Raw genomic sequence first — 21,732 nt, forward strand, 5'->3', positions numbered from 1 at the left:
AGAATGAAACTGGGCCAGTTTCTTACACCATACACAAAAATAAACTCAAAATGGATGAAAGACCTAAATGTGAGACAAGAAACCATCAAAGTCCTAGAGATGAAAACAGGCAGCAACGTCTTTGACTATGGCTGCAGCAACTTCTTACTAGACATGTCTCCAGAGACAAGGGAAACAAAAGCAATAATGAACCATTGAGACTTCATGAAGATAAGAAGCTTCTGCACAGAAAAGGAAACAATCAACAAAACTGAAAGGAAGCCTAACAGAATGGGAGATAATATTTGCAAATGGAATATTGGATAAAGGGTTAGTATCCAAAATATGTAAAGAAATTATCAAATTCAACACCCCAAAAACAATCTAGTAAAGAAATGGGCAGAAGACATGAATAGACACTTTTCCAAAGAAGATATCCAGATGGCTAAAGACACATGAAAAGATGCTCAACATCACTCATCAGAGAAACACAAATTAAAACCATAATGTAATATGACCTCACACCTGTGAGAATGACTAAAATTAACTCAAGAAACCACAGATGTTGGTGAGGATGCAGAGAAAGGGAACCATTTTGCACTGCTGGTGGGAATGCAAATTGGTGCAGCCACTCTGGAAGACGGTATGGAGTTTCCTCAAAAAGTTAAAAACAGAAATAACTTACGGCCCAGCAATTTCACTACTAGGTATTTATCCAAAGGATACAAAAATGCTGATTTGAAGGGACACATGCAGCCCGATATTTACAGCAGTGCTATCAATAGCCAAATTATGTAGAGTCCAAATGTCCATCGACTGATGAACGGATAAAGATGTGGTGTACATATATATACATATACAATGGAGTAATACTCGGCAATCAAAAAGAATGAAATATTGCCATATGCAACGACATGGATGGAGCTAGAGTGTATTATGCTAAGCAAAATAAGTTAGTCAGAGAAAGAGATAAATCTCATATGATTTCACTCTTATGTCGAATTTAAGAAACCAAATAGATGAACATACAGGAAGGGAAGGAAAAATAAGATAAAAACAGAGAGGGAGGCAAACCATAAGAGACTCTCAAATAAAGAAAACAAACTGAGGTTTGCTGGAGGGGAGGTTGGTTGGGTGAGGACTAAATGGGTGATGGGCATTAAAGAGGGCACTTATTGGGATGAGACACAGACACTGGGTGTTATATGTAAGTGAGCAATCACTGGGTTCTACTCTTGAAGCCAATACTACACAGTATGTTAACTTGAATTTAAATAAAATAAATTTTAAAAAAGATAGGAGTAAATTCTCTACATTTTTCTTGGACATTCACCCTTGTGTGTGTATAAATATATGCACTTTAAGAGCTCCATTCATTTTCCTACTTGTGATTTTGAAGATACACATGCATGACTTTGGAGTCCCCATTTCATGGAGAACAGGAAGGAGGAAAATGGAACCAGCCATTATCCCATTAATAAGATATAAAGGTTAAAACTGGAAACTTGTAAGTAGGTATTCTGGAGGAATCAAGGCTTTTCTATTACTAGCCATGTGACCCTTGCACATGATTTGATTTCATTGAAACTCATTTTTCTCATCTGAAAAGTGGAATTTACTAAAAGTTGCATTCTGGTGATTTAGAATATATTTGAGGGATGGTCTTTGTAAACTCTAAAGCTCTTTATAGAATTACAGTGCTTGGCACATAGAAGGTACTCATCAAATGTTTAATGAACAAATAAGCAAGTCTGGGAAGAGACAGACTAGTCTTTCTTTAGCCATCTTTTATCACTGATATAAATATGGGCTAAAATTCCTGCTGGTAAATATCTTCTTCAATGAATGAGATCCCTGTATGTATTTGGAGTTCCTCAAATGTATCAGTGAAGGATATGCCCCCATGTGACTCATTATCTCAGACTGTTCTCTGATAATTTCTCTTTGAGTAATTATAAGCAAAGTGATAAAAGATTAGTATTTTTACAGTGTTGAAAACTTGTTACTGTATTTACCAGTCTTATATTTTTGAGGCAATTATAATGCAAAAATGTATCTACCATAAACTCAAACTATTATTTTTCCTTAATACTATTTTTCTTTATCATGAAAACTATTAACCACAATCACAATAAAAATGAACAACATCTAAAAGTGAAAGGATTACTTGGTGATGTGACTATGAGAATATCGAGGGCATATTTTCTGCTCCCTACAATCAGACTAGAGAAATTTAACACTTACATTTTTAGATACAAGGTTTGCTCTAATTTATAAATTAAAATTAAAAAATGGAAACAATTCAGAAACATCAGCACCTCACTTTTTTTAGATGAACAGTGTGCAAGTGTAACAAAACATCTCCCTAACAATGATTATACAATTTGAGCTGCAAATCTCATTTTAACGTGCTATTCACTTAAAAGATTTTTTTTTAATGTTTACTTATTTTTGAGACAGTGAGAGGACAGAGTGTGAGTAGGGAAGGTGCAGAAAGAGAGGGAGACACAGAATCTGAAGCAGGTTCTAGGCTCCAAGCTCTCAGAACAGAGCCTGACACAGTGCTTGAACTCATGAACCATGAGATCATGACCTGAGCTGAAGTCGGATGCCCAACTGATTGAGTCACCCAGGCACCCCCATGATATTCACTTTTTTTTAAAAGAAAAAAAGATATACGCAAAAACAAACAAAAAAACCTTAAAAAAGTTTTACTGCCTTAAATTATTTGACTACACAAAATTCCAAATATAAATTAACGTTTCTACAAAAATTCTTAGAGTTGTAACATGAAAAAAAAAAAAACACAAAAAGACCCCTAAAGATAAATTCTACCAACTAATATTAGTAACCTAAATCAAGCAATTTGAATTGTTTTGACTTCTTCATAGATTTACTGCAAAATGTATTCGCTGAAGAGAATCCTAAAGATGCTGAGCAGGAAAGTTGACAATTCAAAATTTATGCATTAATGAAAGGATACTAGCTTTTGGAAGTTGTTTTTAAAAATTCTCCAATATCAAACTCAAACTTTAATTTGTTAATAATAAGTTAAATTTATTAGATGCTTGTAATCTCCAGATAATCTCCAGATAAGAGGTAACTTTATTAAAGCAATTACTGCAGCTGGCAAAGGAAAACATTCTAAAGTTACAAAGAAAGGAAAGAAAAAGAAAAAAAAAATGTTTCCTCAAAACTTTGGGAAAGCATTAGCACCATAAAAAAATTTAATAATATATTTGTTTTTCCAGCCATATGTAGCATAAAATATCATTTAAGTAATAATATAAAAGGTCTAAGATATCAAATGTAAGTAAAGTGTATGGGCTTAAATATCCCAAGAAAACCAACTCACAGGTTCAATATATTATCGGCTTCAATTTACTTTGTGAATTTTTGGCAAGTAGCTTTAAATTGTTATATAATTTATATAATAAGTTATATTGGCATATAACTGAGAAAGAGGGTAGAGAGTACTTTGTTCTTGACCTTGTCAACTAGGAAAAAAATGGATCTTCTTCTGAATACTGCCGTAATATTTTGTTATAAAAATTATTTATTTAAAAAAAAACCTAGCAGGTGAAGCCAGACAACATCAAAGCCTGCTACTAAAGAAATTTTAATGTATACTTTTACATCTTTAATAGGGCTATCTTTAACCAATCAAGCAACTAAACGCAAATATGAAACAATATATCTGTCTCACTCCAAATATTGTGAAAATTTGGGCTACTTTCATAGCCATTGGGTACCGTATGAGAAGACAAAGATGGTATTTTTTCTAAATACCTTGTTTCTTGATTCTGAATACATAAAACAGACGATATATGTATAAAACATACAGTCCAGTCTTTGGCCAGTTTACTTACCTTGAACCAAGTGAAGTTCTTGCCACTGGAAAGAAAATTCCCAGTGCATTAAGTAGAGTAAATGTTCATGTTAGGGCTTTCAATTCCTGGATCAAAAGTTACTTCTCACTTTACTTCTCTCCTTCCTTCACATATATTTATAATACAGTTAAGCCTCTGTGGGCAATATTATTGTAAATAAAAAAGATGCCAGGGATTCATAGCTTAACTGTTAAAACTTATAAACCATAAAGACATTAGAAATGTATTCATTTCAAAACAAAATGTTGACTAAAGCTTTGCAGGCTGTTATTTAATACACCAAGCAGCCAACACTTAAAATATTAAAACATTTATTACCTAAAAATGACCTAAAGAATATCTGCAATGGCAAAAACAAAAAGCCTTAATTTTCTTTGATAAGCAGTCTAGTTTTTCAAATAAAAAAAAGTAATAAAATATATAATAAAGAAACAAGAAAGAAAGGGCCCAAGAGTTACATGTTAAAATCTCTGAAGCTCAATAATGGAAAGGAAACTCCTTATTTCTTTCTTCTTGTTAATTATCTCCGGTACCTGAGTTAAGGCATAAAGTAGCAAGAGTGCAATTGATTCCAAACAACTTGGAATTTTATTGTAAACATCCCATAAGAATGGCCAACAAATTAGTCCAGTTTTTTGTCTTTGAAGATAATTGCTTATAGTGACTGGTAACTGCCAAACAAAACATCTTTTATAAACCAAGCCAGTTAGTTTACCTTTCTTTACTGAATTTTAGTTTAATGGACATTTTGTCCATATACAACATCACATTAACTATTAACTCAATGACTTTCTATCTTAAAATTTGTGGATACTAATAACAAACATAAGGTACAGTTTTGTTAATACTTTGTAAGGGATCACAAAAGACAAAGATGGTAAGTTACAGGACAAAGAAATAAATTACTGATTGCCATCACCACAGTATTGTTTAAAAAATTAACATTTCTAGTACTGCTTAATGTGTATCTGGTGACATATGTAAAAACACATTTCCCAACTGGGTTTCTAAATATTTTTGTATGTGATTTTAAAAGTCAATTACCAATGGTGATTATATGTATCAATAGTTTTATTTTTTAGAAAATACTTATCATGCTTTTATATGTCAAAGTCTCATATTATAGATTTAATTAAGATAGGTATAAGAATAACAAATGGACATACATATAAATAAACACACCTTAACTCTAAACTGCAGGGCCTTTCTACTGTTCTTTTCCCATCAGTGAATCATAATTGCTAGTCTTGTTGAAGTATGCTAAATTAGGTGCAGTCTTCATTGCAGTAAGAGAAATGAGGATAAAAGTAAGCAGGGGAGGAATGATCGAAAAGAAACTAATCAAGAATAAGGCTATGTAAGAAATAAATGTCTAGAAACTTGAGGGCAACTCATAGTTCACAAAATACAGCACCATGAAAAAAATTAACTTAATATTAGAATTTAAACAAAACTTGGTAAACTTCATGATTAAAAATTAATAAAGAAACTTTACTAAGAAATGAAAATCAAAAAAGCATGAAAATATTTTCACACTAATTTTCAAAACAAGCCTTAAAAATGATCTTACTCTATTTTCAATACAATTTTCATAAAGCCTCATGTACCACAAAACTGTTGGGGATGGGGTTAATATTTAAAACAATGAATTTTAAACGTCGCAAGTTCCATTCCCTCCCCCAGAGCTGAACTATTCATTTTGGAACTCAAAATGTTGGTAATAAAAGTAAATGTTGGATATCACAGCAAACTGAAAATTATACAGGGTGTAAGTTTCCTTTTTGTGGATGTGAAAATTCTAACTTTAAAAATTAGTGCCAGTTGGTAAATGTGCATAAAATAATTCCCAAGATATATAAGTAATAAAGGTGTTTATCACTACCACTAATGTACAAATTTTGAAAAATGGTCAAAATTTTTTTATCAAAAACTAAGAAGTGGCATTCACGTTTTTCTTTTCAATCACTCTGTTATTGTCTGATGACAACCTATAGGATTACAACAAAAACAACAAAATAATAAATCACTCAAATCTATTTCAAATTCTACTCAGTTTCTCAGCCTCTGGGTGAAACAAAGTGCTGTATGAAGAATTCTAGCACAAGCCTGATCTCTGGGAAGGGAAACAGAAAAAGAAACCAATGAAGGAAGGATAAATTAAAAATAGAGGGACACATGTACATGATAAAACCTAGTTTACCTATAAGGCATAATGAAGTGGATGATCAAGCAGTATATATATATATAGGTTAAGTGCTTTACACAGAGACAAAGAGTTGGTAGACTGTGAATATAGCTGTCTTCCATACAAAATATTCTTTTTTAATGTCTGAGACAAAGTGTGTCAAGTTGGAAAAAAAATCTACACACACACACACACACACACACACACACACACACACACACAAATTTAGTTCTTAGGCTGATAGGCTACTGAATGTTTTGGAAAGCATCCTATTGCTGGAAGAGATACACACAGAAAGACATAGAAGAAACACAATTTGTTTCATAAACAGATATACATGCTAAGATCTTAAAGCTGGGAATTAAAAGATTATTAGCATTCACGAGAAATATTATAGTTCACTGACTATTAATATCCAGCATAGGATTAGGCTTATACATATGTATGTTCTCACACACGTGTTTATTTCTTAGCAACTTATTTAATATTTAGACTTTTCTTCAAAAATTTCAGCTCATTTCCTACTTGCTTTGCTATGCCTGAATCTGATATTATTTAGGTTTAAAGGTACTCTAAAAAACTAAAGTGTAAAATATTCACTGTGATACAAATTACAACACATTCACAAGAGGCAGCGTTACAAAAAAGCAAAGTATAAATTGGGGGGAAAATATTCAGATATAAAAGTAAAAATACTATCTTTCAAACTTTTATTTTCACACTTATTAAAATAATTTGCATGCAAACAGAAAATATCTGTTTGTTTTGTAATAAATGGCAAATATGCTCATCTAACATACCCTGGTGACTTTTGAATCCTAATAACTGAAATCAATATTACAGCAAAATGCTGTTCACTAGTGTTTTCACAGTATTTCACTACATATAAAATGTGCTTAAAAATGTCTTCAGCCTCATTATTCTAATTATCTAAACCTAGAAAATCTTGACATATGGGAAATAAATGTGGCATTTTTATTTTTCAAAATAAATTATAAATAAGCTTGAGATAGCTAAAATCACACAAATGGTAATTCTTCTACATTTGAAGAGATTAGCTCTTCATGGAAGAAATGTCAACAAAAAATTTCACACTGAAATGATACACACAATACACGTTTGGGTATATCCATCAATTTAAGTAACTCTATGTTACTTTGATTAGGGTAAGCCAAATTGTTATTGATTCTAGGGAAACAGGCACAAATTTAGTTTAAATGCAAAATTAGTCTAATTAGCAAAAATCAAAGGTAGAGTTTCAAATGTGAATTTTTTGAATCTATAGTATGGTTAAAACTGTCAGCTGAGTTACAACCAGAAGTCGTTTCGGTTTAGTGAAAAAAACAAAACAAAACAAAACAAGACTACAACAACAAAAAAATCAGCTTGATCTACTGTACAGTAACAGAAGTTAGTGCCATTAACAATTCATAACAATACTTTCTTAAAGCCTGAACATCATTCCTACTGCATGTGAAAACTGTTTAAAGTTGTTAGTACAGGAACAACCCAAACAAAAGAGCAAAGTTATGTGTGTACTCCTTCCTTTGCACTTAAGGATTTTCAGATGCATAAAATGTTTGGAAGCATGAAACAAACAAACACATTAACTTAAGAAATGTCCTGGGATTACTAGGAATACATTAAAAAGTTTCTTTTATCCCCAAAGTCTGATCTAAGTGTAACAAATCTGCTGTTACAATAACAGAGATCAGTATTATCCCACTCACCTCAAAAATCTAAGTATTTAACAAATTAGTGAATTTGCAATCTCTCAAATTTGAGGAGTAAAACTGATCTTGGAACTCAAGCTCACTTATGGAATCATGTGCACTCTACTGCTGTAAACAAGACCATAAGGGTTTTAAAGATTTTTTTAATCTATGAAATAATCACTCAAATATTATTGTGCAGTGTAATGAGGTTCTTTTCTGAAAGATTGTAACAGAAGAACCCTTTGGAATGGAATGAGCAAAACCTATTAAAGTTGACTCAAAATATTTGCTAGCCAAAACATCCAATTCAAACTAGCTGCTTTGTTACATTTTAAAATTCAAATGAAAACCAATCACTCACAGCTGTAAATAGTAAGTGGTAGCAGAGATACATAAGCAGTAGACCAAGTCTACTTACACAAATATGTTCTAAGAAAAGCCTAAGGTACAGCATACTACACTTATGAAAGTTTGTTAATTACAACTATTATTTTGAGAGCCAATACAATTATTAACAACCTCTCAGCTTATAACATAGGAGTATTCATTCCTACCAAGTTTGTTCTATTTTTCCTTAGTCAGTAATGAATAACAGCATCTATTTTCTTTAACGTTTCCAGTAGTTGTAGTTAATAGAGGTAGCTGAGCTACTATTCAAGAAGTTATTCTTTGTGGATGAGGATTTTTTCAAATGTTTAAGTTATTCTTTAAACTACACGAATTCTATTAATGCAATAAAATATAATAGGAAAAAGAAAATGGATGCAAGAAACTTTTGCATTTGGCACCTTGTCTAGATCGATACCTCAAATGTTATTTTTTAATAAAGTTAATGCACACATCAAGACACACCACAAAGATTTGCTACATATTTACAAGGCACCAACCCTTTCTCACCTTTAACATGAATTAAGCAAATCAATGAAAAGCATATCAAGATCCCCCCACCCCCAAAAAACTGTAGTATAAATATATACTTCAGTTCAGTACAATGAAAGTTTAGCCTGGGAAGAGTAAAATAATCCAGATCGTTCTTACAATATAGAAACTGTAAACATTTAATAGCTGCCTATAGGATTGGTGTATTGTGCAAAAGTTATTATTACTGGGTACAAGAATCAAAATGCCAAAAACAAACTATATAAAACTCTGTAAGAAGGTGCTATACTTCTGTGATACAAAAGCAAAAGAGGGATATTCCATTGAGATAAAAATGTCATGCTACTCTTAAGAAGCTGAATGCTCCCTTAATGTAGTAAATCTGTAGTGTGTTTGTGACGTGTTGTGTGTGTGTGTGCGTGTGTGTGTGTGTGTGTCTATATGTGGGCAGAATTTTTTTTTTAATTTAAGGCCTAATAAGTAAGGCTTGTTTGAATAAATGAAGTGTGGAGATCAAAAGTCTTGAAAAAAATGTATACTGGCATAATGGAAAAGCACCAATGTGAAAGGAAGCAGAAGTCCCCACACAACTTGCTTTGTAGATTTCCTAGTAAATTCCCTGCAGTAGAAGGCCATTTAATTTTTTTTAAATTACTCTAAATTTATTAACTGTTAATAATTCCATCCCATGAGATGGCTAACCCTGGCTTTTTCTGTCATTTTACGCACTCTGCCTGATCTGGATGTACCAAGATTCAGAGGATCTTCAGTGGACACAAAATTGTCATTATCAGAATCATCATTATATAAAACAGTCCTCCTGCCTTGGTTTCTTGTTTTAATTCGAGGCAGTCTACTGAAACGTCCTGAAAACATGGTATCAAATTCATCATCTGCAATACGTGCACGTTTGGCTCTGGTGGCTCCTCTAGAAGTACCTCTTCCTCCTCTCCCTCTCCCTCTCCCTCTAGTGGCACCTGCACCTCTTCCTCGACCTCCTCGTCCCCTGCCTCCTCTTCCTCGGCCTCCTCTACTCCATCTACCCCATCTGCCCCATCTGCCCCTTCCTCCTGTGCCTCTTGTCTTCCAGTTTCTTTTTCCATTGGCATATTGCTTTCTGAGTTTTCTTTTAGGCCTGGTTTGTATGAATTTGCTATAGTCGTGGTCTCCATCTACATAATCTTGATCTGTTCTGGAAGTTGATTCAGAATCAGAATCAGAACCACAGGTACTTTCAGAACTCAAACTGGATCCTAACTCTCCACTCTCTGAGGAGGATAAATGTGATTTCTCTTTTGTTTCTTTTTTCTCTTTCTCTTCTCTTCCCATGCTTTCATCTTCTTCTGATGCACTAAGTAGTTTTCTTTTGATTCCTGTCCGAGGCTCTCTGCCATCACCATTTGTAAGGGGTCCATCAAGGGAGTGATCTAAATCAAGATGAATAATTTTTTAAAGTTAAGCTTTGACATGGAAGATTGGTTACTTAGGTTCAAAAGTAAAATAAACATTGTATCAAAAAATGTTTAGCACCCAAAGATACATGGGGTAAAATCATGGAGCATATTGGAGTATAAATTTAAATCTGTTAGAAACTGAAGACACTGAAGTTTTTATTTTTGTCTGTGTTTTTTAGGGGGCCAGGGAGGAAAGTATGGAAGGATGATGGGTAATGATGAAGCTGAGCAGAAATCTCAAGGGCTTGAACTCTAGAAAGAATTATCTAGGAATATGTATCAAAATAATTTCACTGACTCAGTGAACAAATATTTACTGATTACCTAATATGATGCTTGAAGTTTGAAATAAGGCAATAATGAGACAAAGTCCTTGCTCTTTGAATTTATATTTTAGTGGGGAAAGCTTGATAGGCAATGAAGTAAATAAAAATATAATTTCAAGTAATGATACATGCTATAAAGAAAAAGAAAAGAGGGTGATTAAAAAATGCTCAAGTGTATACATGGGGGTATTTTAGATAAAGACTTTCATATTGAGGTAGTATCTGAGAAAAGAACTGAATGAAGTGAGATCTGGGAAAAGAACATTCCACTGGAGGAAACAGAAACCCAGTGTAACTAGAGTGTAAGAGAAAAGCAGAGTTGTGGTATATAACTGCTAGTAGTGAAGGGTTTTAAAACCAGAGAATGACAGGATCTGACTTATATTTTTAAAGGGGCACTACAGTTGCTCCACATAGAACAGATTATAGAAGGAACAAGATTAGAAGCAGAGACAAGTTGGGAGAACACTGCAATTGTCTAGGTAAGATATGATAATGGGATGTACCAACAGAGGTGATGAGAAGTGATTAGATTTAGATTATTTCCTTCTAGAGGAGCCATCAGAACCAACCTTTTATTTTTAAGGTTCAAACTGACAGGAATTGATGATGGATAGGATGTCAAGTGTTCAGTGTAGTATGAAGGTCAACTCCGAGGTCTTATGGCCTGAGAAACTGGTTGAATGGTAGAGATATTTTGCTAAGTTGGAGAATCCTGAAAGAGGAATAGGTTTACATAGTCTGGTAGAAAAAAAAAATCAATGTTCCAGTTTTAAATACTACAAGAGATCCAAGTAAAGACAATAGAAAAAGAAACAAGCAGATAATGTAACTGTCAAGAGGTCAGGGGAGACTCATTCAGAGTTAGAGATATAATTTTGGAAATTTTCAGTAAGAGATGACATTTAGGGTCAAGAGAACTGAGGGCACTTATTCAGAGGGCAAACAAAGAAAAAGAAGGTGGCTGATGACTGAGACTTGGGATATTCCAACCATCTAAAGATAAAGAAGAATTGGAAAAAATAATTGAGAATGAACAGCTAGTGAGGTAGGAGAAAAAAAAGGAGAGTGGACTGAAAAACTTGGAATGAGCAATGACTAGGGTTGTATGGCAACCATAGCAACAAGATTACTCTAATAGTCTTGGTATTATAGACTGAATTATGTTCCTCTCTCAAAAAAATACATATGTTGGTTTTCTGGAGAAAGATAATAGAGTAGGAGGACCCTAGGCTCATCCTGTCCCACAAACAACCAGATAACAACCAAATCATCCTAAATACTTCAGAAAACAACTTGAAGACTGACAGAACAAACTCCACAACTAAAGGGAGAGAATAAGCCACACTGAAGAAGGTAGTAAGTCCACAGATATGGTTTAGGTGAGAAAAGGATCATGGGTGCTGCAGAGGGGAGGGAGCCTTGGTCACAGAGAAGGGCGCAAAAGAGTAGAGCACACAGGGGAATGCAAAAGGAGAACAATTACCCAAAACCACTGGCTCGGAAAATAGAGGGGCTGATTTTCAAGAGTTCTTACAACCAGTGGGGCTTAAAGCCAAGAGTTTTAAAGGTCAGCAGGCTTGGCTGGGATAGAGACCTGAGGGCACTGCCTTGCCCTTGGAGAAAAGGCAAACAAACAACCTGGAGGCAGAGCAAGGAAATAGTGATTTGAAGAACACTTGGGACACACATAGGGGAGATTATTCACTCTTCTTGGAGGGCTTCCTTGAGAGGCAGTTTTCACAGAGAAGCTTCTCCAGAAACAAAGGAGCTGACCAGAGCCATTTCCCTCCCCTACCCCTCAGCATAACCGCAGAGCCACCAGTAGGAAGCAGCATAGGCCCAATACCGGCTAAATAACTTGTTTATGAGAAGCCCCACACCCCTGCACATAGTGGGACTGTCCTTTTCAGTCAAGCTTGCCTCAGTCCCAGCACAGCTGTGGGCCCATCCCCCAAAAGACTAGCACAAGCCCCTACCACATGACATGTCTAAAGCCTAAAGTTTTAAAGGGCACCAGGATTGTCTTGGATAGAGCCTGGCAGGCACTGTGCTGCTCCTGGAGAGAAGGGAGGCAAAAAACCTAGAGGCAGACAGCTTGGAAACAGCAATCTAGAAAATGCTTGGGGCACACAGGTAGAAGATTATTTGCTCTTCTCAGAGTGTTTTGCTGAGAGGCAGCATTCACAGAGACTCCTCTCAGATAACAAAAGAGCTGGCAGGTGCCATTTTCCTCCCCAGCTCCTCAGCATAAACAGAGAGCCAGCTGCAGGAATCAGCACAGTGCCTATACTGGCTTCCTAACGTGCTTACACCAAGTCCCACACCACAGCACTCTGGTGAAGACTGCCTTTCTCAGTCAAGCTTGCACCAGTACTAGTGCGGTGGGCTCCTTCCCGAGAAGTACAGCAGAAAATTCTGCCCAAACTACAACTTCCAACAGAGTTCTGCAGGGCTTCAGTTCTAGTGGAAATAGTATCAGGAAACCAGAGCATTTGACAAGGAAACCAGAGCCTAGTTAAAACTTGCCACATTCTGGCCAAGGAATAAACACTACACACTGCAAACAAGGAGAGCCTATGCAGGCAACTGGCCTGAAGGATAGAACAACTAAAACACAACAGCAGAACAGAAGCAGCACACACCAGAGAGAATCCCTGAAGTGCCAGCTACTGGAAACTACATGATATCATAAAACAATTACTTTCAGGAGCAAGACACATAACTGGCTTTCCTGATGCACAGAAAAAGACAAAGACTTAAGACAAAATACGACGATGGAGGAATTCATCCCAAATGAAAGAACAAGATAAGGCCATGGCCACAGATCTAAGTGAAACAGATATAAGTAGCATGCCTAATGGAAAATTTAAAGCAACAATCATAAGGATACTCACTGGGCTTCAGAAAAGAATGGAATACATCAGGTAAACCCTTACCACAGAGATAAAAGAGTTAAAAAACAATCATTCAGAAGTGAATAATGCTATAAATGAGATTGGAACAGGCTTGATGCAATGAACAGCAGGCTGGAAGAAGCAGAGGAACGATTTAGAGATATAGAAGACAAAATAATGGAAAATAATGAAGCTAAAAAAAGAGAAAGAAGAATTAGGGAACACAAAAATAGACTTAGAGGAATTAATGATTCCATCAAATGTAAAAGCATTTGTATTATAGGAGTCCCAGAAGAAGAGACAGAAAAGGGGACAGAAAAGTTATTTCAAGAAAAAAAACAGCAGTAAACTCCACTAATCTGGGAGAGGAAAGAGACATCCAGATCCAGGAGGCACAGAAAACTCCCATCAAAATCAACAAAAGAAGAACAGTATCAGGACATATTGTAATTATACTGGCAAAATAGAGTGATAAATAAAAAACCTTAAAAGCAGCAAGACAAAAGAAGTCCTTAAGTTGCAAGAGAAGAACCGTAAGGCTACCTGCAGATTTCTTAACAAACATAAACTTGGCAAGCCAGAAGGGAGTGGCATGATATATTCAACAAGCTGGATGGGAAAAATCTGCAGCCATGAAGACTATGTCCAGCAAGGCTGTCAATCAGAATAGCAGAGATAAAGAGTTTCCCAGACAAACAAAAAGTGAAGGAGTTCCTGACCACTAAAGCAGCCCTGCAAGAAATATTAAAGGGGATCTTTAAGTGCAAAGGAAGGACCAAAAGTAAGAAAGAAAAGAAAGGAACAGAGAAAATCTCCAGATACAATGACAAAACAAGTAATAAAACATCACTAAATACATATCTATCAATAATTACTCTGAATATAAATGGACTAAACACTCTAACCAAAAGACAGAAGGTGTCAGAATGGATTAAAAAAAAAAACAAGACCCATCTATATACTGCCTACAACACATTCATTTTAGACATAAAGATGCCTGCAGATTCAAAGTGAGGAGATAGGGAAACATTTATCACACAAACTCCTGTAAACAGAAAGCCAGAGCAGCAACATGTTTATTGGACAAATCAGACTTTAAAACAAAGACTGTAATAAGGGATAAAGAAGGTCACTATATCATAATAATGGGAAATACAAGAAGACCTCAAATTATAAATATGTAAGTACCCAACCTGGAATTACCCAAATATATAAAATAATTAATAACAAACATAGAGGAACAAATTAATAATAACAGTAATAGTAGGGGACATTAATACTTCACTTACATCAATGGAAAGAGCATCTAAACAAAATAAAAAAGGACACAATGGTTTTGAGTGCCACACTGGATCAGATGAATTATCATATATACTCAGAACATTCCACCCTAAAACAGCACAATTTACATTCTTTTCAAGTGCACATGGACATTCTCAACAACAGATCACATCCTAGATCACATATCACAGACTGACGAGGTAGATGAGAGAATAGGTGAATTAGAAGATAAAATTATGGAAAAAAAGGAAGCTGAGAAAAAGAGAGATAAAAAAAATCCAGGAGTATAAGGGAAGTATTAGAGAACTAAGTGATGCAATCAAATGGAACAATATCCATATCATAGGAATTCCAAAGGAAGAAGAGGGAGAGAGAAAGGGGCTGAAGGTGTATTTGAACAAATCATAGCTAAGAACTTCCCTGATCTAGGAAAGGAAACAGGCATTGAATTCCAAGAGATAAAAAGAACTCACTTCAGACATAACCTGAATCGATATTCTGCACGACATATCATAGTGAAACTGGCAAAATACAAGGATAAAGAGAAAATTCTGAGATAAACAGGCCCTGACTTAAAAACATAGACACATAAGGGTAGTGGCAGACCTATCTATGGAAACTTGGCAGGCCAGAAAGGAATGGCAGGAAATCTTCAATATGATGAACAGAAAAAAAAAATATGCAGCCAAGAATCCTTTATCCAGCAAGTCTGTCATTCAGAATGGGAGGAGAAAGGTTTTCCCAAACAAACAAAAATTGAAGGAATTCATCACCACTAAACCAGCCCTACAAGAGATCCTAAGGGGGATTCTGTGAGTGAAATGTTGCAAGGACCACAAAATACCAGAGACATCACTACAAGCATGAAACCTACAGACATCACAATGAATCTAAACCCATATCTTTCTATAATAACACTGAATGCAAATGGACTAAGTGCTCCAACCAAAAGACATAGGGTATCAGAATGTATAAAAAACAAGACCCATCTATTTGCTGTCTACAAGACACTCATTTAAGACCTGAGGACATCTTCAAATTGAAAGTGAGGGGATGGAGAAATATCTATCATGCTACTGGAACTCAAAAGAAAGCTGGAGTAGCCACACTGACATCAGACAAACTAAATTTTAAATTAAAGGCTGTAACAAGAAATGAAGAAGGGCATTATATAATAATACAGGGTCTATCCATCAGGAAGAGCTAACGACTATAAATGTCTATGCACTGAATACAGGAGCCCCAAATATATAAAATAATTAATCACAAACATAAGAAAACTTTTTGCAAGAATGTGGTAATTGCAGATTTTAATACTCCACTTACAACAATGCATAGAACATTTAGACAGAGAATAAACAAAGAAACAAGGGCCCTAAATGATACATTGGATCAGATGGGCTTGAGAGATATATTTAGAACTCTGCATCCCAAAACAACAGAATATACATTCTTCTCGATTGCACGTGGAACATTCTCCAAGATAGATCACATACTGGGTCATAAACCAGCCCTTCATAAGTATAAAAGAACTGAGATCATACCATGCACACTTTCAGACCACAATGCTATGAAGCTTGAAATCAACCACAGGAAAAAGTCTGGAAAACCTCCAAAAGCATGGAGGTTAAAGAAAACCCTACTAAAGAATGAATGGGTCAGTGCGCCTGGGTGGCTCAGGCGGTTAAGCGTCTGACTTCCACTCAGGTCATGATCCCCTGCGTCAGGTTCTGTGCTGACAGCTCAGAGCCTGGAGCCTGCTTCAGATTCCGTCTCGTCCTCTCTTTGCGCCTCCCCTGCTCATGCTCTGTCTCTGTCTGTCAATGATAAACGTTAAAAAAATTAAAAAAAAAAAGGAAAGAATGGGTCAACCAGGCAATTAGAGAAGAAATTAAAAAAACATATGGAAACTAATGAAAATGAAAAGACAACATTCCAAACGCTTTGGGATGCAGTGAAGGCAGTCCTGAGAGGAAAATACATTGCAATCCAGGCCTATCTCAAGAAACAAGAAAAATCCCAGATGCAAAATCTTAACAGCACACCTAAAGGAAATAGAAGCAAAAGAGCAAAAACACCCCAAACCCAACAGAAGAAGAGAAATAATAAAGATCAGAGCAGAAATAAACAGTATAGAACCTAAAAAAACTTTAGAGCAGATCAATATAAACATGAGTTGGTTTTTTTAAAAAATAAACAAAATTGATAACCCTCTAGCCAGGCTTCTCAAAAAGAAAGGGGAGTTTACCCAAATAGATAAAATCACAAATGCAAATGGATTTCTTACAACCAGTCCCTCAGAAATACAAGCAATCATCAGGGAATACTACAAAAATTTATATGCCAACAAACTGGACAACCTGGAATAAATGGACAAATTCCTAAGCACCCACACACTTCCAAAACTCAAACAGGAAGAAATAGAAAACTTGAACAGACCCATAACCAGCGAAGAAATTGAATCTGTTATCAAAAATCTCCCAAGAAATAAGAGTCCAGGACCAGATGGCTTCCCTGCAGAATTCTACCAGACATTTAAAGCAGAGATAATACCTATCCTTCTCAAGCTGTTCCAGAAAATAGAAAGGGAAGGAAAATTTCCAGACTCATTCTATGAAGCCAGCATTACTTTGATTCGTAAACCAGACAGAAACCCAGCAAAAAAAAAAAAAAAAAAAAAAAAAAAAAAAAAAAAAGAACTACAGACAAATATACCTGATGAATATGGATGCAAAAATTCTCAACAGGATACTACCATATCCAATTCAACAGCATATAAAAATAATCACTTACCATGATCAAGTGGGATTCATTCTTGGGCTGCAGGGCTGGTTCAACATTCTCAAATCAATCAATGTGATACATCACATTGATAAAAGAAAAGAAAAGAACCATATGATCCTGTCAATCGATGTAGAAAAAGTATTTGACAAAATTCAGAATCGCTTCTTAATAAAAACCCTTGAGAAAGTCGGGATAGAAGGAACATACTTAAACATCATAAAAGCCATTTATGAAAAGCCCACAGCTAATATCATCCTCAATGGGGAAAACAGAGTTTTCCCCCTAAGATCAGGAACACGACAAGGATGTCCACTCTCACTGCTGTTGTTTAACGTAGTGTTGGAAGTTCTAGCATCAGCAGTCAGACAACAAAAGGAAATCAAAGGCATCAAAATTGGCAAAGATGAAGTCAAGCTTTCACTTTTTGCAGATGACATGATATGATACATGGAAAACCTGATAGATTCCACCAAAAGTCTGCTAAAACTGATACATGAATTCAGCAAAGTCGCAGGATACAAAATCAATGTACAAAAATCAGTTGCATTCTTATACACTAATAATGAAGCAACAGAAAGACAAATAAAGACACTGATCCCATTCACAATTGCACCAAGAAGCATAAAATACCATGGAATCAACCTAACCAAAGATGTAAAAGATCTGTATGATGAAAACTATAGAAAGCTTATGAAGGTAATTGAAGAAGGTATAAAGAAATGGAATAACATTCCATGCTCATGGATTGGAAGAATAAATATTGTTAAAATGTCAATACTACCCAAAGCTATCTACACATTCAATGCAATCCCAATCAAAACTGCACCAGCATTCCTCTTGAAGCTAGAATAAGCAATCCTAAAATTTGTATGGAACCACAAAAGACCCCGAATAGCCAAGGTAATATTGAAGAAGAAGACCAAAGCAGGAGGCATCGCAATCCCAGACTTTAGCCTCTACTACAAAGCTGTAATCATCAAGACAGCATGGTATTGGCACAAAAACAGACACATAGACCATTGGAACAGAATAGAAACTCCAGAATTGGACCCACAAAAGTATGGCCAACTAAGCTTTGACAAAGCAGGAAAGAATATCCAATGGAAAAAAGACAGTCTCTTTAACAAATGGTGCTGGGAGAACTGGACAGCAATATGCAGAAGAATGAAACTAAATCACTTTCTTACACCATTAACAAAAGTAAACTCAAAATGGATAAAGGCCCTGAATGTGAGACATGAAACCATCAAAACCCTAGAGGAGAAAGCAGGAAGAAAACTCTTTGACCTCAGCCGCAGCAATTCCTTATTTGACACATCCCCAAAGGCAAGGGAATTAAAAGCAAAAATGAACTATTGGGACCTCATGAAGAGAAAAAGCTTATGCACTGCAAAGGAAACAATCAACAAAACTAAAGTGCAACCAACGAAATGGGAAAATGTATTTGCAAATGACATATCAGACAAAGGGCTAGTATCCAACATCTGTAAAGAACTCACCAAACTCCACAGCCGAAAAACAAATAATCCTGTGAAGAAATGGGCAGAAGACATGAATAGCCACTTCTCTAAAGAAGACATCCAGATGGCCAATGGGCACGTGAAAAGATGCTCAATGTCACTCCTCTTCAGGGAAATACAAAGCAAAACCACACTCAGATATCACCTCATGCCAGTCAGAGTGGCTAAAATGAACAAACCAGGAGACTATAGATGCTAGAGGATGTGGAGAAATGGGAACCCTCTTGAATTGTTGGTGGGAATGCAAACTGGTGCAGCCACTCTGGAAAACAGTGTGGAGGTTCCTCAAAAAATTAAAAATAGATCTATCCTATGACCCAGAAAATGCATGGCTAGGAATTTATCCAAGGGATACAGGAGTGATGATGCACAGGGGCACTTGTACCCCAATGTTTATAGCAGCACTTTCAACAGTAGCCAAATTATGGAAAGAGCCTAAATGTCCATCAACTGATGAATGGATAAAGAAGTTGTGGTTTATATATACACTGGAATACTATGTGGCAATGAGAACGAAGGAAACATGGCCTTTTTTAACAAAGTGGATGGAACTGGAGAGTGTTATGCTAAATGAAATAAGCCATACAGAGAAAGAGAGATACCATATATTTTCACTCATGTGGATCCTGAGAAACTTAACAGGAACCCATCGGAGAGGGGAAGGGAAAAAAAAAAAAGAGAGGTTAGAGTGGGAGAGAGCCAAAGCATAAGAGACTCTTAAAAAATGAGGACAAACTGAGGGTTGATGGGGGGTGGGAGGGAGGGGAGGGTGGGGGATGGGTATTGAAGAGGGCACCTTTTGGGATGAGCACTGGGTGTTGTATGGAAACCAATTTGACAATAAATTTCATATATTTAAAAAAAAAGAAAGTTAAAAAAAAAGAGAATAAACTGAAGGTTGATGGGGGTAAGAGGGAGGGGAAAGTGGGTGACAGGCACTGAAGCGGGCACCTGTTGGGATGAGCATTGGGTGTTGTATAGAAACCATTTTGACAATAAATTTCATGCTAAAAGAAAAAAAAAGAATAGATTACACCCTAGGTCACAAATCAGGCCTCAACAAATACAAAAATACTGAGATCATGCCATTCATCTATTCTGACCACAATACTATGAAACTAGAAGTAAACAACAATAAAAAATTTGGAATGACCACAAATACATGGAGCTTAAACAACATGCTACTAAAGAATGAATGGGTTGACCAGGAAATCAAAGAAGAAATGAAAAAACACATGGGAACAAATGAACATGAAAACACAAAAGTCCAAAACATTTGGGATGTAGCCAGCAAAAGAGGTCCTGAGAGGGAAGTACATAGCACTACAAGCCTACATCAAGAAGCAAGAAATGCCTCCAATAAACAACCTAACCTTACACCTAAACAAGCTCGAAAAACAGCAACAAATGAAGCTTAAAGCCAGAAGGAAGGAAATAATAAATCTTAGAGCAGAAATAAATTACATAGGAACAAAGAAAACAATATAACAGATCAATGAAACCAGGAGCTGGTGCTCTGATAAAATTAATAAAATTGATAAACCTCTAGTCAGACTTATCAAAAAGAAAGGACCCAAACATTAAAGAAAGGAAAATTAAAAAAAAAAATTAAACGGGCGCCTGGGTGGCTCAGTCAGTGGGGCGTCTGACTTCAGCTCAGGTCATGATCTCGCAGTTTGTGAGTTTGAGCCCCGCGTCGGGCTCTGTGCTGCCAGCTCAAAGCCTGGAGCCTGCTTTGGATTCTGTGTCTCCCTCTATCTCTGTCCCTCCCCTGCTCATGCTCTGTCTCTATCTCTCAATAATAATGAATATTAAAAAAAATTAAAAAAAGAATGAATCCAAATAAATAAAATCACTAAAGGGAGAGGAAAAATAATGATAAACACCACAGAAATTGAACTATAAAGGAATATTATGAAAAAAAAATGCCAACAAATTGGATAATCTGGAAGAAATGGGTAAATTCCTAGAAACATATAAACTACCAAAACTGAAACAGAATGAAATAGAAAACTTGAACAGACTGATAACCAGCAAAGAACCTGAGTCAGTAATTAAAAATCTCCCAATAAACAGAAGTCCAGGGCCAGATGGATTCATACATTCACAGGTGAATTCTATGAAACATTTACAGAAGAGTTAATATCTATACTTCTCAATCTATTGCAAAAATAGGAAAGGACAGAAAACATCCAAACTCATTCTATGAGACCAGCATTACCTTGATCCCAAATCAGATGAAGACTACTAAAAAAAGAGAACATTAGGGCAATATTGATGATGGATATGGACACAAAAATTTCTCAATATAACAGTAGTAAATTGAATCCAACAATAAATTAAAAGAATCATTCACCATGACCAAGTATGATTTATTCAGGGGTTGCCACGGAATTTCAATATTTGCAAATCAGTGTGATACACCACATTAATAAAGAAAGGATAAGAACCATATGATCATTACAATATATGCAGAAATAGTATTTGACAATGTATAGCATCCATTTATGATAGAAACGCTCAACAAAGTGGGTTTAGAGGGAACATACCTCAACATATAAAGGCCATATATGTAAAACCCACAGGTAATTATCCTTAATGGGGGAAAAATAGAACTTTTCCTCTACAGTTAGGAACAAGACAGGGATGTCCACTCTAACAATGGTTATTTAACATCGTACTGGAAGTCCTATCCCCAACAGTCAGACAACAAAAAGAAATAGAAGGCATCCAAATTAGCAGGGAAGAAGTAAACCTTTCACTATTTGCAGATGGCATGATAATCTTTATAGAAAACCCAAAAGACTACCAAAAAACTGCTA

General features: G+C 35.6%; 1 protein-coding gene across 6 annotated transcripts in view; it reads right to left on the reverse strand.

Annotated features, from left to right (window-relative positions):
• Positions 1-9,113: 9,113 nt before the first annotated feature.
• Positions 9,114-21,732, reverse strand: part of BRWD3 (bromodomain and WD repeat domain containing 3) — a 219,229-nt gene continuing 206,610 nt past the window's right edge. For all 6 annotated transcript variants that reach the window (XM_042975142.1, XM_042975143.1, XM_042975144.1 and 3 more), the window contains one exon: positions 9,114-10,075. In XM_042975142.1, the coding sequence (XP_042831076.1) occupies positions 9,321-10,075 (755 nt within the window). In that variant the 3' untranslated portion in view covers positions 9,114-9,320. The remainder of the gene's footprint in view (positions 10,076-21,732) is intronic.

Source organism: Panthera tigris, chromosome X (genome assembly GCF_018350195.1).
Source record: "Panthera tigris isolate Pti1 chromosome X, P.tigris_Pti1_mat1.1, whole genome shotgun sequence".
In the NCBI taxonomy this organism is placed as follows: domain Eukaryota; kingdom Metazoa; phylum Chordata; class Mammalia; order Carnivora; family Felidae; genus Panthera; species Panthera tigris.